At 35.8% G+C, this 16,508-nt stretch overlaps 1 protein-coding gene across 2 annotated transcripts in view; it reads right to left on the reverse strand.

Annotated features, from left to right (window-relative positions):
- Pdzrn4 (PDZ domain containing ring finger 4) overlaps positions 1–16,508 on the reverse strand; it is a 359,845-nt gene that overhangs the window by 18,003 nt on the left and 325,334 nt on the right. For both annotated transcript variants that reach the window (XM_026408516.2, XM_026408517.2), the window contains 2 exons: positions 2,802–2,900; positions 256–318 (listed from right to left, as the gene is read on the reverse strand). In XM_026408516.2, the coding sequence (XP_026264301.1) occupies positions 256–318; positions 2,802–2,900 (162 nt within the window). The remainder of the gene's footprint in view (positions 1–255; positions 319–2,801; positions 2,901–16,508) is intronic.

A 16,508-nucleotide genomic window follows, 5' to 3' on the forward strand; every position in this document is an offset into this window, starting at 1 on the left:
CAATGGTGGACCTAGGAGTTGAAGTCCAGGAATCCCACTCCAGAGATTGATATTAACCCATTAATTATTATCTGATAACTCTTAAGAAATGCTACCATCTTTACTTTAAAAATGTTCAAATGGTAGCTTTTTTATTTCATAGATGTTGATATACAAAAGCAAAGACAAAATATGTTCTCTAATGTTTTATAGGAAACATAATAAAAACTTTGGGGTAGACAGTAGGAGATTTAAGGAAATAACCACACCACATACTTGCAAAATTCGATCCCCTTCTCGAATCCGTCCATCCTTGGCTGCGATGCTATTTGGATCTACCTGCAATGGAAAGGATATACATCTTTAAAAGGGCAGTCAGTATCCACCCAAGAACTTACAGATTCAGTTTTAAGTTCCTGGTTCCAAATTCTCTATTGATTTTTGACAGAGTGCATGTTGTATTTTTATCCATCAAAAATTACTACTCCTAGCCAGGCATGGTGGTGCTTACCTGTAATCCCAGGGGCTCCAGAGGCTGAGGCAGGAGGATCTAATATTCAAAGACAGCCTCAGCAATGGTGAGGTGCTAAGCAATTCAAGGTCTAAATATTATATAAAATAGGGCTGGGGATAAATTCCTGAGTTCAATTCCAGGTACCAAAAAAAAAATTACTAATCCTAAAAATGTAAATAGACTATTTTAGAGTTAACAATAATAAAATGAAGTGGATTAGAGTAGAACTTGGTTTGAAGACTTTTTTTTCTCCCTCCTTCCATCCATCCCTTCCTTCTTTCTCTTTCCTTTTTTTCCCCCACATTCATTCATTTATTTCTGAATCTCAGTTGTCAGATGGTCTTTAGCTGACATGAAATGTTAATGTTAGAATTCTCTGGACCCAGGAAATTTTCTTTCTACTAAGTCAGTCTTTAAATCCTGCCCTGGCTGTCTTAGAAAAGCTGATAGTTATACTATAAGTCTACATTTATTAAAGGGATTTCTGTCTCATAAGTATATTAATTTATGAAGGGATTTATAACCTATCTTGCTTAAGAAATGAAAAAAGAAATCCTAGCTATACATTTTATTACTCAGTATCACTTTATATACAGGATCAAGTATTTTAACTGTAAACTATTTTAGAATAAATAGATATTTAAAGGTCTAGCAAGAGTGTATCAACATTTTAATGTGCTGAACTTGAGTGATGACTTACAGTTCACTGGGGGAATTCCACCTAGCAGATTTCTGATGATTTCAAACTATTTACTTGGCTTGTTGCTTCAAAACTTTTTCCAAGCAAAGTATTTCAAATGTAGCTTGAGGTTGATCCAGCCTACCCAGATCTCTGATATTACTTTCTTATTAGGGGTGCCACCTAACAACTGAGTCTTAAGTGATAAATCAAATGCATGCAACTATAATTACATAGAGGAGAGGTAAGAACAATATTCCTTCCAAGTCCATATGCTCAGTTCCTGTGGTTTCTTAATCATCCCTGGAAAGTGAAGCTTCAAATCTGACATTTAAATAGTAAATAGAGACTTATCAAAAGGAAGTGAGGGATCATCAATCAATTGCATCCCATTTAAAAACTATTCACAATCTAAAACTTTGTCTTCAAAACTATAATCAGACTAATTTCAAACTCTTAGCTTTCTACCTCTGTGCTTATTACAAAAGATAGTTCAGTAGGTATTTCTTTTACTTTCTCAATTTAATCAGAGGGATTGTCATAGCTTTACATTTGAAAGAAGTATATAGATCAAATATTCTCTGGAGCATTTTCCATCGGAAGAGCCAGTCAGCAAATTCTTTGGAAAAATGATAAATAATACATTCTACATTTATCAAGCTGTGTAGTTTTTCTGAGTTTGTTAATTATGTGATCACTTTCATATTCTAAACAGCTCTACAAAAACAATAATATAAAGATTGTTGCATTTAATTTCTACTTGAGAAAGCTGAAGCCTGTCATGTTAGGTAATATTTTCAGCACCATAGCCATGAGAACTTGGAACAATATGGAAGAGCAATTGTACATTAGTTTGTCTAACTCTTGAGTATTTTTCTACAGGAATATAGATAGATAGCTTCTACACATACACACACACAGACACACACACACACACACACACACACACACTTATATAAGTGTGTGTTTGCATGCTGTGTTTAATTTTCAATCATATGTAAATATAGTTTTTTTCTTTAAAAAAAACTTTATACTTTGCTATTTCTCATAAAATGATCTTTGGAAGTTTTAAAAAATCATCTATGGTAATAAATTTTACTGGACACTTTTTCAAAATAATTAATTGCAAAGGGTTTTCACCTTTAGTTCCTCACTTCTTAAAAGTGATTATGGGATTGAAAGAAACTGATAGATGTGCTCCTTGGGTATTCAAATTTATCCATCTCATCACTAGAGTAAAAGACGTGATTATTTCCAACATTAACTTAAAATAATTAGCTAATGCTATTGTTAACAGAACAATAAAAGAAGCAATGGAATGGAAGGACAAATGTTTGCAGATCAAAAACTTTGCTCCACTCCCTGCATTCTTATGAGAATTTATTCAAATTTAGACAATGTTACTACTTTCACACTTTTCCTTGCTGGGATTCTATGGTAAAAGCATCCACATTAAACAAGCTGATAATAATTACATTACTTGGGCAGCATAATTTACTTTCCTAATTGAAAGTGACAGTATTGGAACGTGGCCAATGCTTCACATTCAAGCCTTGCAAGGATTTTCTCATTGTGAGTCCTTTCATTCCATCCCTCCCTTTCCTCCCCCCCACTCCACAGCATTCTTACCTCGCTGACATAAATGCCCATGTCTTCTTCATCATCTGTTCTGTAGCAGACTGTCAGACCGAGCTTCTCCTGACTGCTAACACGACATAACTCGACCTCCTGAGAGAACAGCACACAGAGCGACATTTATCTCAGAGAAATCTCACGGCAGAATGGAGAAGGCACAAATATTCTTTGGGTCACCCTGGGAAGTTTGAATATTACTGCCCAACATCTGAAATTAACTCATGTGTCCCAAATTATCAAAATTTACCTTCAATGTGTATTTCTAAATATTCATCCCAATATTACATATCTCCATTGTGAAGTTGTTAAATACGAACATTATGTGATCTTACATATTCATGTTATTATGATGTTGGAAATATGTAAGGTCTCAAAATGTTAAATATATGTATATACAAATTATCAATCTATAAAATACTTGAGAACATCAAAGTAAATAGCAAAATCTCCTAAAATGTGTTTTCCTTTTAAAAAAACATTTAAGTAAAATAAATTTAGTAACATAAGTTTAAATTAAAAAAAAAAACTCCATTGGACACATTCCATCCGTTCTTTTGAGTTCTCTACAATGTGACAATAAGCAAGTGTTTCATGAGGTCAGGTCAAGGTTTTCTATTGTTTTATAGAAACTCTCACCCTTGGAAAGAAATGGGTTCATCCAGGCTGAAGGGAGAGACATCAACAGTCATATGGGGCAGAGGCAATGATTCAAAATGCAGCAGTAAATGAACATGAAAATACATTTACTGAAATACATGGCTAAGGGGCTTGAAATGTCAGACCTTAGATAATGTATACTGAATCTATTTCCTGATTTATGTTCAGTAAAATAATAAAAAGTTCAGTGTATTTCACTTTTATATCATGAAACAGACTTGTACTACTTTCAGAAGCAGAAGACTTCAGGATAAATCACCTTAATTCCCAGCATTAAAACTCAAATTGATGCTCTAATCATGGAGCACTTGTTCCTATTGGACGAAGAATATATAGTAAATAATCAGAAGAGGAAGGACAAAATATATTTAAATTGGAAGTGAAATCTGTATCACATTTCTGGGACTCAGCTCTGAGGGAATTATGCCTTTGTCTGTGTTGCCTCATGCTCCTTCTCCATTGCCTGCAAGAGGCATGGTCTTGATGCTCATTAAATGCCAGGAAGGTTGCTTGATTTTACTTCAAAATTTTTTCTACTGCACATTGCATTTTACAAAATAATTTTTATGGAATTTTTCTTTGAAGGGAAATAGATTTGTGAGTGTGTATGTGTGTGTGTGTGTGTGTGTGTGTGTGTGTGTAAAGAAGATTACTAAGTTTAACAGTAAAGTGCTAAATGTTTGTGTTCCCAAAATTTATATATTGAAACTCAAATCCCAAAGTGAATGTTTTAGGTGGTTGGGGCCTTTGGGAGGTGATTAGGACATAAGGATTGAGACTCCAGGGATACATTTAGTCTCCTTATGAAAGAAGTCCCAGTGAGCTAGCTTGCAACAAGCTGGGAGATGTGCACCCTGAAAGGAAGTTAACCTTCACCAGACACCAATATGCTGTCATGTTGACTTCCCAGCCTCTATTTCTGTGAGAAATAAGTTTCTGCTATTTATAAGCCACACTGTTTATGCTATTTTATTATAGTAGCCAGAATGGACTAAGACATAAAATATACATTTAACTGTCGAGGATTTGGAATAGTTATTTAGCAAACTATTTGGTAAATAAAGAAGATTCACTTCACTTCAAACAAGAGGATTTTTCTAGAACATTTTGCTACATTAGAAGAAATAGTATCCCTTTCAATTTTTGTGTTTCAGTGAAGTCCTTGTCATTGGATAGTGACCATTTATTTTAATGATATGCTATAAACTATGTGTAAATCCTTAGGGTATTTACTATCCTAGACTCCAGTGACCCATAATTTTCACAGCTAACAGCAAATAAAACTAAATTTAGGTCCTCTATCCTGAGACAAGTGCTGCAAATTAGTGAAATACATGAAACTCTGAAGAACTCACTTTTTGCTGGTGGGCAAAGGTATTACAAATTATATTAGTGGTTAAAAAGGTTATGGTATATGCTGAACAGTCACCAAAAGAGGTGGAAAAATCCCCTGATATAGATGAAGAACAGTAAATAGTGACATGATTTGGCACCAGAAACAAATATGTATGTACACACCAAGCAAGGGTCTTTTAAAAACTGGCCACAATTAATGCCTCCAGAGGGAAGGAATACTTGAGTAAACCTGTACTATTAGGAAGGAAATACAGTGACAGAAGAGCTTCCATTACAGCAACCAGGTACGCAGTTAGTAAAGGAGCCTACGATTCCTCAGAGACCTATAGGGAACCTAAATACTCCATAAACAACTGACACTGGGCTTTTAAATCAAGGCAAATAAGAAGCTATAGTCAAAGTCGAAATCCATTGACTTTCAATGTCCTGCTGTAAACTCACAATATTGTGGGAAGACATTTTTGGAAGGGAACGCTCTTTTGGAGTGTTTTCTTTATATTCTCAATGGTATTCCTTGATATTGGGGTTTGTTTAGTAGACGATTATCCATTTTTTGGCAATGCAATAAAAATGTATCTATGAAAAAGAAAAAAGCAGAATCTACCCATAAGGCTTTAATATTCCAAATCAAAACTTCTATCTAAGAATCAGAGGAGAAAGGAGACTAAGATCCCGAGGTCCAAATAATTTTTCAATATTCTCATCTTACCTAAGTGAAACTCTAAAACAGGTCTCAATGTTATGGGCCTAATGTTTGTTCTTGATACCCCTCCTTTTAGACACTCAAAACCCCTCTTATATGTAGCATCCTGGAGTTTCTGAGGTCTGCTTTTCTGGGTAGAAATGGTAAAAATGGTAGGTTTTCCATTTTACCTATCACCTAGCAAAATCTGGCATTTGGCATGGGCTTTCATTCTCTCACAAGTAGCTTTTGAGAGATGATTGATAAATAAATCTCTTTTAATAGGATCATCATGAAAGATCCCTTAAAATGTGACTGAGCAGGTTTCAGGTCATACTAATATAGGTTGAAAATACAAAGCTTAGCTCAAAGGACTGAACTTAAAGGGACAGAATTTCAGGAAGTGAGGGACCCCCAAAGTGAGATCGTCCTGACCTCACAAAATCCACGAAACACCAGTCCTCAGTACAAACTGGCATTTCTTTCTTGGGCTGAAAAGGTCTCAACTGCTGTACGTTACATATTGGTACATCGACACACAGATTTTAGAATCAAAGTTCCTTTAGTTCTATGACAAAACAACTTATAAGAAGGTACCCGAAGCCCATTTGTTTGTCTGAGGCAAAGGTGGCTTTCCAGACTCTTATTATTTGAAAGGAAGTTTACAGCACAGGTTCAATTAAGTATTCCCTTCACGGTGCACACAAGCCCTGACTTCTGAAGAAACAACCTCCTGGTAATAGAGAATGTTTTCCCTAACAACTTTCATACTTTTTCCTCTGTCACTAGGAGGCTGTTTGATGAAAAACATAAAAGTGAAATGCTACCTCTGTACATTTTCTCCATGGAGACAATTCATAGGCATATACAAATCAAAGCCAAGCCTGTGTGGATGGCAGTGCTAACCACCCATAAGTCATCAGTGATTGCAGTGGAAAAAAAATCACTGCACACACCTGGAGAGACCACGTGCATTTGGACTTAAATGGGCTTCAAGATGCTGTGTTCTGAGAAAGTACATAAAGACACACACACACACACACACACACACACACACATCAAATTATGGTATCTAATCCTGCAAGAAACTGATTATATGTAGATTGAGGGTGGAGCAGAGGAATAAAGTAAGAATAACTTGCTGATAAACAGCCTTCTAATCATAGACAAGAATGGGATTTTAACTCTGAGATATCATCTCACCCCAGTTAGAATGGCTATTATAAAAAAGAAAGTGATAAATGCTAGCAAGGGCGAGGAGAAATAAAAACTCTCATACACTGTTGGGAACTTGAATTAGTACATCTGTAGTGGAAAGCAGTATGGAGTTTTCTCAAAACACTAGAAAGAGAATTGCCATGTGATCCAGTGGCTTATACAAGGAAAAGGAAATCAGTATGTCAAAGAAACATCTTTACTTCCATGTTTATTGCAACCATATTCACAGTATCCAAGACATGGAATCAACATGGGTGTCCACTGATGAATTAATGAATAGAGAAAAGGTGGTATATATACATGAAGAATGGAATGATGTCGTTTCAAACAACAAAGATGGACCTGGAGGCCATAGCATTAGGTTGAGTAAACAAGGCAGACAAAGGAAAGCACCATGTTTTCATTTATATGTGGAAACTAAAAGGTTGATCTCATAGAGAGAATAGAATGGTGGTTGTCAGAGCCTGGGAAGGGAATGAGGTGAGGGCATGGAGAAAGGATGGTTAACACACACCGGGGTGCAACTAGGTAGAAGGAATAACTTCAAGTGTTCTAGAGCATAGTCAGACTGTAGGATAACTATGATCGAATAATATGACAGTAATTGATTGAATTCTTCAAAAGAGCTAGTAGAGAGAATTTTGAATATTCCTAGGACAAAGAAATGACAAATGTCTGAGATGATAGATACATTAATTACCCTGACTGGATCTTTACACTATATATATATCTTTATATAGCATACTGCCCCTCATCAATATGCATAATTACCATGTTTCAATTAAAAATAAAATGTATTTATTTTGAAAAATGAGATTTTTGCATAAATCAGTTATACTATGAGTGCTATGGAATTTTTATAATTTTTATGATTGAGATTGAGGAGGAATAAAAACTTAAAAAAACAAACAACTTTTACTTTCTAGATAGGACTGTCTTGATGGAGGAGTTTACAAGGTTTGAAGCTGCCTGCAATGGGTTTCTAAACAGAATCACCCCCGAACTCTAAAAAACACCACCCCAGGCCATGAAAGTTTTTCCTCTGGGTGAGAAAATTCAGAGGGAGCTAGCAATAATCAAGCCTGAATCAGAACTAAGCAGGACAGTTATTTAAACATGAAACAAGGAAGAAAGGGGATTATTATGTCCATATTTTTATTTTTATTTCATTTATCTTGTTGGTTTTATTATAAAACAACATATGCATTGTTACACAAGTTTAGTGTTTATAATCTATTATTGTCCTACATTTTTTTTTTTTTGGTACTAAGGATTGAACCCAGGGGTGCTTAGCCACTGATCCACATCCCCAGCCCTTTTTTAATATTTTATTTAGAGACAGGGTCTAGCTGGCTTGCCAAGTACCTCGATAAACTACTAAGGCTGGCTTTGAACTCTCAATCCTCCTGCCTTGGCCTCCTGAGTTGCTGGGATTACAGGTGTGAGCCACCACAGCCAGCTGTCTTACATTCTTAATGTTGATTAGTAACTAGTGAAATACCATGATTAATTGTTCAAAGAAGACATTTATTAAAAATAAAATCAAATTTCAATGTGAAAATTTTAACCCCTACAGATAAGGGAAGCCTAGATAGTTTACTATAGAAGGATTGCTTCAAAATCATTATTCCCTGGATAATTAAAACCAGGTAACATACTTAGAAGGAAGTAAATAATAAAACTTCTGGAATACCCAAACTCATCTGACAATGGTGCTCCAGGCCCACACATGCCGCTCCAGGTATTATTCATAGCAAGTGGCTGCAACAGTAACCAAATCACATTTTTTTTTTTTTTGTAGAAATATAGGGTGAAAGACAAAGCTCTTGTCATGTCTCTTCACTAGAATCCTTAACCCCAATCCCTTATTGAACTATTTCTGTTTCAATGGTACTGCTCTGAAATATTGGCAGCCTTTGATCCTCAATTACCCATTCTTCAAAATAGACTTAGAGAATTCTTCAGGAAACAGAAATGGGTGAGCTATGGCTTCTCACTGTGGGCTGTGGATCACTTTAGGAAGTGAGAAATGACCTATATCGAGTGGCTTTCATGCCATAATAAAGAAAAAAATAATAATTTCATCTATACTGTCAACTGAAGTAGTAGATTCATGCTGCTGGTTATCAATAGTCAAAGTCATGAATTTTGGACCAGTAATAAAAATGGGAAACATAAAATTGAGATAAGTGAAAAGGGGCCCATTACTTTTATGTCATTACTTCTACTGTGACAACTAGGAACTCAGACTGACCCTGCAGAATCCAGTCTTGGGATGGCCTCTTTACAAATATGCTGTTTGAAAAAACAAACAAAGGCATACAGGGAAACCAGAGAAAACCTTCTGTTTGCACTGGATGTGCCCCCACCTAGAAGTTTTGCTTCTTGTAACCTTTGAGGAAATTGTAATTTGTTTTAGGTAAACATGTAATTTACATTTGCAGGAATCCAGAAAACCAGTGTTTCTCACAGTTAACTCTTGAGCTTTGATTGAACATTAAAATGATCATTTATTATTATTCTTGTGATGTTGTTAACTATCCATGGCATCTGTGATGAGGTTTTGTTCCTCTCAGGTTAGTTTTTGGGGGTTCTCCAAAAATATAGCTTAAGATGCCATAAGCAATATGCAGGAAAGACTATGCATAAAATATAATTTCCAGAGTTGGTTAGGTTGTAAAATAGCTATTTTAAGCATTTGAGCTCATTCTCTGATGAGCTCAGATACCCATGTATTCCCCTTCCAGCACCTTTGCTCTCCAGCTAGACCTTGAACCTGTTGACCCTTCCACTTTTCATTATGAATAATTGCCTCATACCCTCACCTCTCTCCTTATATGACTTTGAATCCAGAGTTATGCATGATCATCTTTTATAAAAATTTACCACTCCCTTGTTCTCATCTTTCAGAATTTCACCCAGAAAAAGGTCAATTGCAGTTAAGCCTAAATATTCACTTCCTAACATTCCCACCTCAGCAACTTGGGGTCCTGGAGGAAATGTACACCACAGTGATCAGACTGATAGCTTTCACTGTATGTTCATTCAACAAAACCCAAATGGGCAGTCAATGCTGCCCTAAAATCACGCCATCATACCATACTTAAAGTATGTGCTAGTCAGCTTGTCATCACTGTGACCAAATACATGGGAAAAAAAAACCCTAAAAGAATAAAGACTTAATTATATTTATTTTATTTTATTTTTTGGTACTGGGAATTGAACCATGGAGTACTTAACCACTAAGATTCATTGCCAGACCTTTTAATTTTAAATTTTTAAATTTTGACACATGGTCTCACCAAATTGCTTAAGGCCTCAGTAGCTGATGCTAGCCTTGAATTGTGATTCTCCTGCCTCATCCTCATGAGTTACTGGGATTACATACTTGTACTACTGCACCCAGTGAAATATTTATTTTGGTTTATGGTTTCAGAGTGTTTGGTCCATGGTTGTTGGCTCCATTGCTTTAGGCCTGAGGCAAGGCAGAACATTATGACAGAAGGACATGGGGGAGGAAAGCTGCTCATCTCATGGTATCCGGAAAGCAGAGGGAGAGCAAGGAAGGGGCCACGTGTGATATATACCTGCTTCAGCACATGCCCCTAGTAACCTAGAGCCCTGAACAAGGACCTACCTCCTTCAGTTTCTATCACCTCCCAACAATGCCATCGCATAATGATTCTATTAGTGGATTTATCCACTCATGAGGTCAAAGTCCTCATGGTCTGACCTCTTCCCAAAGCCCCACCTTTGAACACTACTGCATTGAAGACCAAGCCTTTGACACATAAGCCTTTGGAGGACATTCTAGATCCAAACCACAGAACCTTTTCCCCACTTTCTTAAACAAACAAACAAAACAAACATCATATATTCTCTTCTTTTCTCAAATTTCCAACAAAAACTGCCCACTCTTAGTTGATAACCTCACTTCATAGTTCATTGGACTATTGGACTACATTTTTTTGCAGTTAGATAGATCAATATGATCTCAACTTGTTACTCTGCCAGACTGGTATTTCATATCCCGTTTCTCTGCAACTCTGCCTTAGTGTCTTTTCTCTGTTCAGGCTTAAACAATCACCCTCTTTCATATTTCATGGAGTAAGAGGAAGCTTGAGATGTAGATACTCCATTCCCTTCAATCACTGTATCAATCTATATGCACCCCTCTATGTTGTCTTTACATTACAATGCAAGAAAGATCCCGGTTCTATCAAAGGAAAATACCTCCTTCATGCTGTATAAACCATTAAATTTTTTTTCAAGAATTTATCTCATGAAATTATTCTTTCTTTTTCCTGTATCATCAGTTTTTTTCTTATGAGATCATACCCATTCGCTTTCCCTCTCTTTCTCTTACACACAAATGTACACACACACAGGTTTTGGAGGGACATTCAAGATTCAAATCACAGTATTTGTAAAAAAAAGTAAAGTGGAGCCATTATAAAGGAAATAACACAGCTATATTTGCAATTTAAAAACCTACTAGTAGCACTGTGGGTGAGTTAGAGAGGTTGAGAGAGAGGAAAGTAAATTGGGAAAGTTACCAGTTCATGTGAGAGAAGAAAAGGACCTGAACACATGCAGTCATTTCAGTTCTTAAACATGCTTCCTATTATTTTCATTTTATAGATAAGAAATGAGGCTCAGAGAGGGTTAAGTAACTTGTCCAAAGTCATTCAGAAAGTCTAAGTGGAGGTGGGATTCAAATTCTAGATAAAGGACCACACCTGGATTCCCTAGTTTCTAATATTGCTTTCTCACATTTCAGATATCAGTTCAAGTGCTCCTGCCAGCATGGCGCTCCATCCCTTTACTCTTTCTGAAGTCAGGCTTTTGAAATTCTCTATCAAGATTTCACTGTTGCTTAGTAACTTCTTGACAATTATGATCATTTAATTTTCATCCTTTTTTAATTAACAGTTTGGATTTTTTTTAAGTTGCTTACATTTTTAATTGTTTCATTTACTATTGTCTAAGCGGGTACTTTGCTGTTCTGTTTATTATTGTGTTCTGCAAGCCTTACATATAAAACTAAAAAATCTGGTTCTTTGAGGATGGTGCCTTGTCCTTTTATCCTTTGCCTTTCTAGTACTGGCATAGTGCTAGGAGCTTATGAGCAGCCCAGATGCGTTTGTTGGGTGAGTTTTCTGGTGCAGAAAGGTTGGATAGGGTATAATCATGTTTGCTATATTTTTACTGCAGTGTAATTGTAGAAGTCATTCAGAAAGCTCTACAAACAGTAGATGTGACTTAGTCTCATAAACTCTACCAACAAGAAATTAATAAATTAACTATAAAGATCAAATTAAAAAAATTAAGTTATTTATTCTAGGAATCCCACTAGCAGGTTCTATCTTCACTTATTCACTCTACTCACTTATTTCCTTAGTGCCCACTATATGCTAAAGGCCACGTTCAGGTTTGGAAACTTATCACCAAATATTATGCTAAATGCCTTGCAAATAATGCCTTGTTTTATTTTATAAAAAGCTAATAGGCTACTATTATATTATAGTGCATGACATTATATTTCTCTTGCAGAAAGACACCTCCTTTCTCTGTGCATGTGTGTGTGTTTAGGGTTGATTCTAGCTCTAGGAGTGGACATTTGACCTAGATATTAGCCAGTGAGTGCATGCTTTCCCCAAGATATGGTGATCATTTAAGAATGGGTATAAGATCCACTTCAAACCCATCAAAATTGGGACCAAGACTTATTAAAACTATTAGGAAAAGAACATTTGCCTTTCCTGTCACACTTGAATTTGCAAGAATGTAAATTGGGAGTAGCTCAAAGCTTAATCTTGCCACAATATATAGAACCTAAGGATAGATTCATAAAAGAAGAGTAGTAATCTAAAAGGTAGTGACAAACCGAAAGATCTAGGCATATCATTTGAGCTCCCTGGATCAAGTAATATCTGCAGCAGTAAGACATTAGAATTTTTAGTTAGGAGAGCTGATGAACTTTCTTTCCCCTGAAGTATTTGTTTTGATTCTTCTTTTTCTGTGATCATAGTCCTAATTGATTTTGGTGGAGGTTATAAATTTCATTTTGTAGATAAGGAAATTCAGAGCCAGCATCAAGAAATTTACTTATGGTAACTTGGCAACTATTTTTTTAGAATCCCGAATTAAATGTAGGTCTTTTTTTTTTTTAACCCTGAAGTTTATTTTTTCACTCAATACACTCTTCTAGTTCAAATGGTCATCTAAGAGTTCAGGGTCTAGATGGAGGCTAAAGCCTATAATGAACTCCCTCTGGTGCAGGGGGTCATGTGATGAAGACAGACAAGATGAGCCACAAGAGGAAAGGCTGCAGAGAGAAGCTGTTATTCAGTGGACAGGAGAAGCTCAGGGTGGCTGGAGAGAATTTGGGGAAGTCAAATCATTTGAGGTGATGCTGGAGTGGTAGCTTAGCACCAATTTCTACAAGTTCCCATGGCCAAAGTTCTGGGCACAAAAGGGAGAAGTAGTAAATAAATGGGAATCAATCTTTAAAACACAAATCCTTATAAAATTAGGACTATTGAGAGAAACAAAGAATTGTTTGTCTGGTATTCAACTCAGGCAGTAGCATAAATTTCTTCTAATTTGTCTTTAAAATTGACTAAGCTTTAAGGAAATTTTTTTTTTCTAAAGAGAGAGTGAGAGAGGAAAGAGAGAGAGAGAATTTTTAATATTTATTTTTTAGTTCTCGGAGGACACAACATCTTTGTTGGTATGTGGTGCTGAGGATCGAACCCGGGCCGCACGCATGCCAGGTGAGCACGCTACCGCTTGAGCCACATCCCCAGCCCCGCTTTAAGGAAATTAATATCATTATAATTTTCCCCTGGAATTTAAAGGTAATGTTAGACACACTTCATCTGTCTCTCTCTCTTTTGTAAATGGGTTACTTTGCTGGCTCTTCTCTTATTCTTTAATTAACTAATACTCACCTGGGATGACGGGCTGGAATTTCAGGGAAAGATGTGCTAGAGTGTCATAATCCCTGAACAGAACAAGAGATGCTGAAGGAATCATGCTACTCAGGTGAAATGCACAGAGGCAGGATCAAGGCTGAGGACCTCATGTTGCTGTAATGTCAACTGGGTCAGGTAATGAGCATAAAATCCATAGGAGGACAAGGCTTGAGTTGAAAAAAAAAATAGTATTTTTTCAACCCTTAGTATCTACATCAAATTTATAAAGAAGAAAGAGTTCACCAAACTTTCATACAAAAGCCCCGTCCATCCTCAGAGTGGCTCCAACCCACTGTCATTTCAATAGTGCTGCTTTTCACCTGGTCCTGCCGTCTCTATTGTATCTCTACTCTCCACATTTGTAAGCTGTCTTTTCTTTGAATTACTGCAAATAGCCTTTTCAAAAGAAAGTGTTAGTAACATTTCTTTGATATTAGCTATGTGTTTTCTGCAGAGTAAATAGTGGAAAAGAATAGGTCAACCCCTTTGTATCTGATTTGACAAAAGCACCTCTTGGTGACAGTGGCTACCATGTTTTTCAGCTGGCCATGTTTTCAAAGGAGGTCAGGGAAAGAGAGGCCATCTATAGTTTGGATGCTGTTTAATAATAACAAAACATTTGGAAGAGATAGACATTCACCGGAGAAAGGAAAGTATCTTTTATCTAAATATAAGGAGAGTTACAGACAATATACAGCTACTATATGGGGCAGAGTGAAACCTGTGGGGGTGGGGATAAAAGCAAAATCTGAACATTCCTAAAGTGATTCACAGGAGCCCCTTAGGGAATGTAGTAAATTAGGAGTGAAATAAGGTATCATCATCAACTTTGGGGAATAAGTTTTGATAGTAACGATGATCATTGTTTACCCAGTGGGAAACAACGTCATTGGCTACCAACATTCTGAAATATACGTGGCACTGTTCAATATTTGGCACAGAAGTTGAGGCATGGCTTACTCTGTGAGAGTTAAAACACATGGGTAAGAACAAAAGAAGAAAAAGGCCAAATTTAGAGTTTTAGGCCTGCAATTTAAGATAAACACAAGGTTATCTAGAACTGAAAATCTGATCCAAATGGCAAAGAGTTTAGTAGAGACTAGAGATTTACTGTCAACGTGGGCTAAAAGTTACGGAAAGAAAGAGATCTAGGGCCTATTAACAAAAACTTCTTTTCAACTTGAGTGGAGATGTTAATCTAAATTGATCAGATTATTCCATTTAGTTTGCTTCATGATGGACATCTAGACTGATAAGCAATGGAAATTACTTGCAAAACAAATACTGCAAACTCACTGGTTTCTTCATAGGTAGGAGATTAAATATAAAAGTTACACAGGTACTACAAAGATTTTATGTTGTAAACATTACATAGGATAAATCTGTGTTCCTGGAATTGAATCAGACAAGGAAATCTTTTCATGTTATTAGATTTTTATAGTCAATGCTTAGACATTGTTTAAGAATATAATCTTACAATGACAACCTAAAAATGATATTTCATTTTGAAATCCAATGGTCAATAAGAAAGTTAATAAGATTCATTATTAAAAGATACCTGGTGTCCCTCATTTTCAAATTAATACCACAGTACATAATAAAAATAAATTGCCTTATAAATACATACTGATTAATCGTAGGTGATAGGCTGATCTTGAATTCATGCATGATTTCATATTTGATTGCTTCTACATTCTGTCACTGACCATAATCCCAAAGTGCCCAAAGAACTCATTTAATAACATGAATTCTAGATGAATTCTAGATGTTTTCTTTTCTGTCCCTTTTTTGGAGCAGGCTCCCCTAGTTATTTTTTAATGCCACTCTTCATGATACATGAAATGCATTGCATCTTTATTGTGCTGGCAATAAAATTCTAATAACAAGCATTAAAACCAATTAGTAGACCTGAATATCTCCTGATCTGATGAATGAGAAAAGGAGGGTCCACATTTATCTATTTCAGATATTATACATTGAATTCCAGACTGGGTGACGCCTGGCTCTGTGTTGACACAACAGAAATTTGTCAATGCTCCTCAGAGCTTCTCTTTATTTGAAAAGCATTCAGGAACTTTTCCAGTGTGTATTATTAAGGAAACATAAAAGGAAGATTAACAAAGAAGAAGAAGAATAGGAAATAAATAAGCCTGTTGACAAGATGAACTCTATTTCTATCAGCTGGCTACTGGAGCAGGAAATATAGGCTTTTCTAATGAGGCACTGGGTTATTATTGCAAGGTTTTTCTAAGCTATTTTATATTATGGTTGAGGGAGCTTTTCCCCATGGTCATTACAACAGGAAACAGTACAATACTTTTAAAGCTGCCAAGATCCTATATGTGCAAAAAAATTGTTTCTCAATATTTTATACTCTGTCCTTTTTCTTATTTGGTAAAATAGTTTCTAAGTATAATGAAATCTATACAAATATTTCTGATCTAACCAAGGAAATTCAACTCTAAAAATATATAACAAAATGTCTGAAATATTGAGGTTAAAGTTTTTTGTTTTATTTATATTTTACCCTTTTCTCCAAAAAACTTACAGTACTTGATGACATTTCTTAACAAGTAGAAAGGCATGCATTTTAAGTACACATTCTTAGAAGGGAGAAAGTTTATTCTGGAAAGATAGGAACATTCTGACATACTGCAGGAACTCCTACCAAAGGTATATACCTTATTATGTCAAAATTTCATACCTATGTTTTCTATGTCAAATCATAGCTATTTGCCTATACTCATGAGATTAATAATTAATAGTGCACTGTACTATTTAACACTGACATTGTGTTACCATCTATCCTTA

This window comes from Urocitellus parryii, chromosome 5 (genome assembly GCF_045843805.1).
Source record: "Urocitellus parryii isolate mUroPar1 chromosome 5, mUroPar1.hap1, whole genome shotgun sequence".
Taxonomy (NCBI): domain Eukaryota; kingdom Metazoa; phylum Chordata; class Mammalia; order Rodentia; family Sciuridae; genus Urocitellus; species Urocitellus parryii.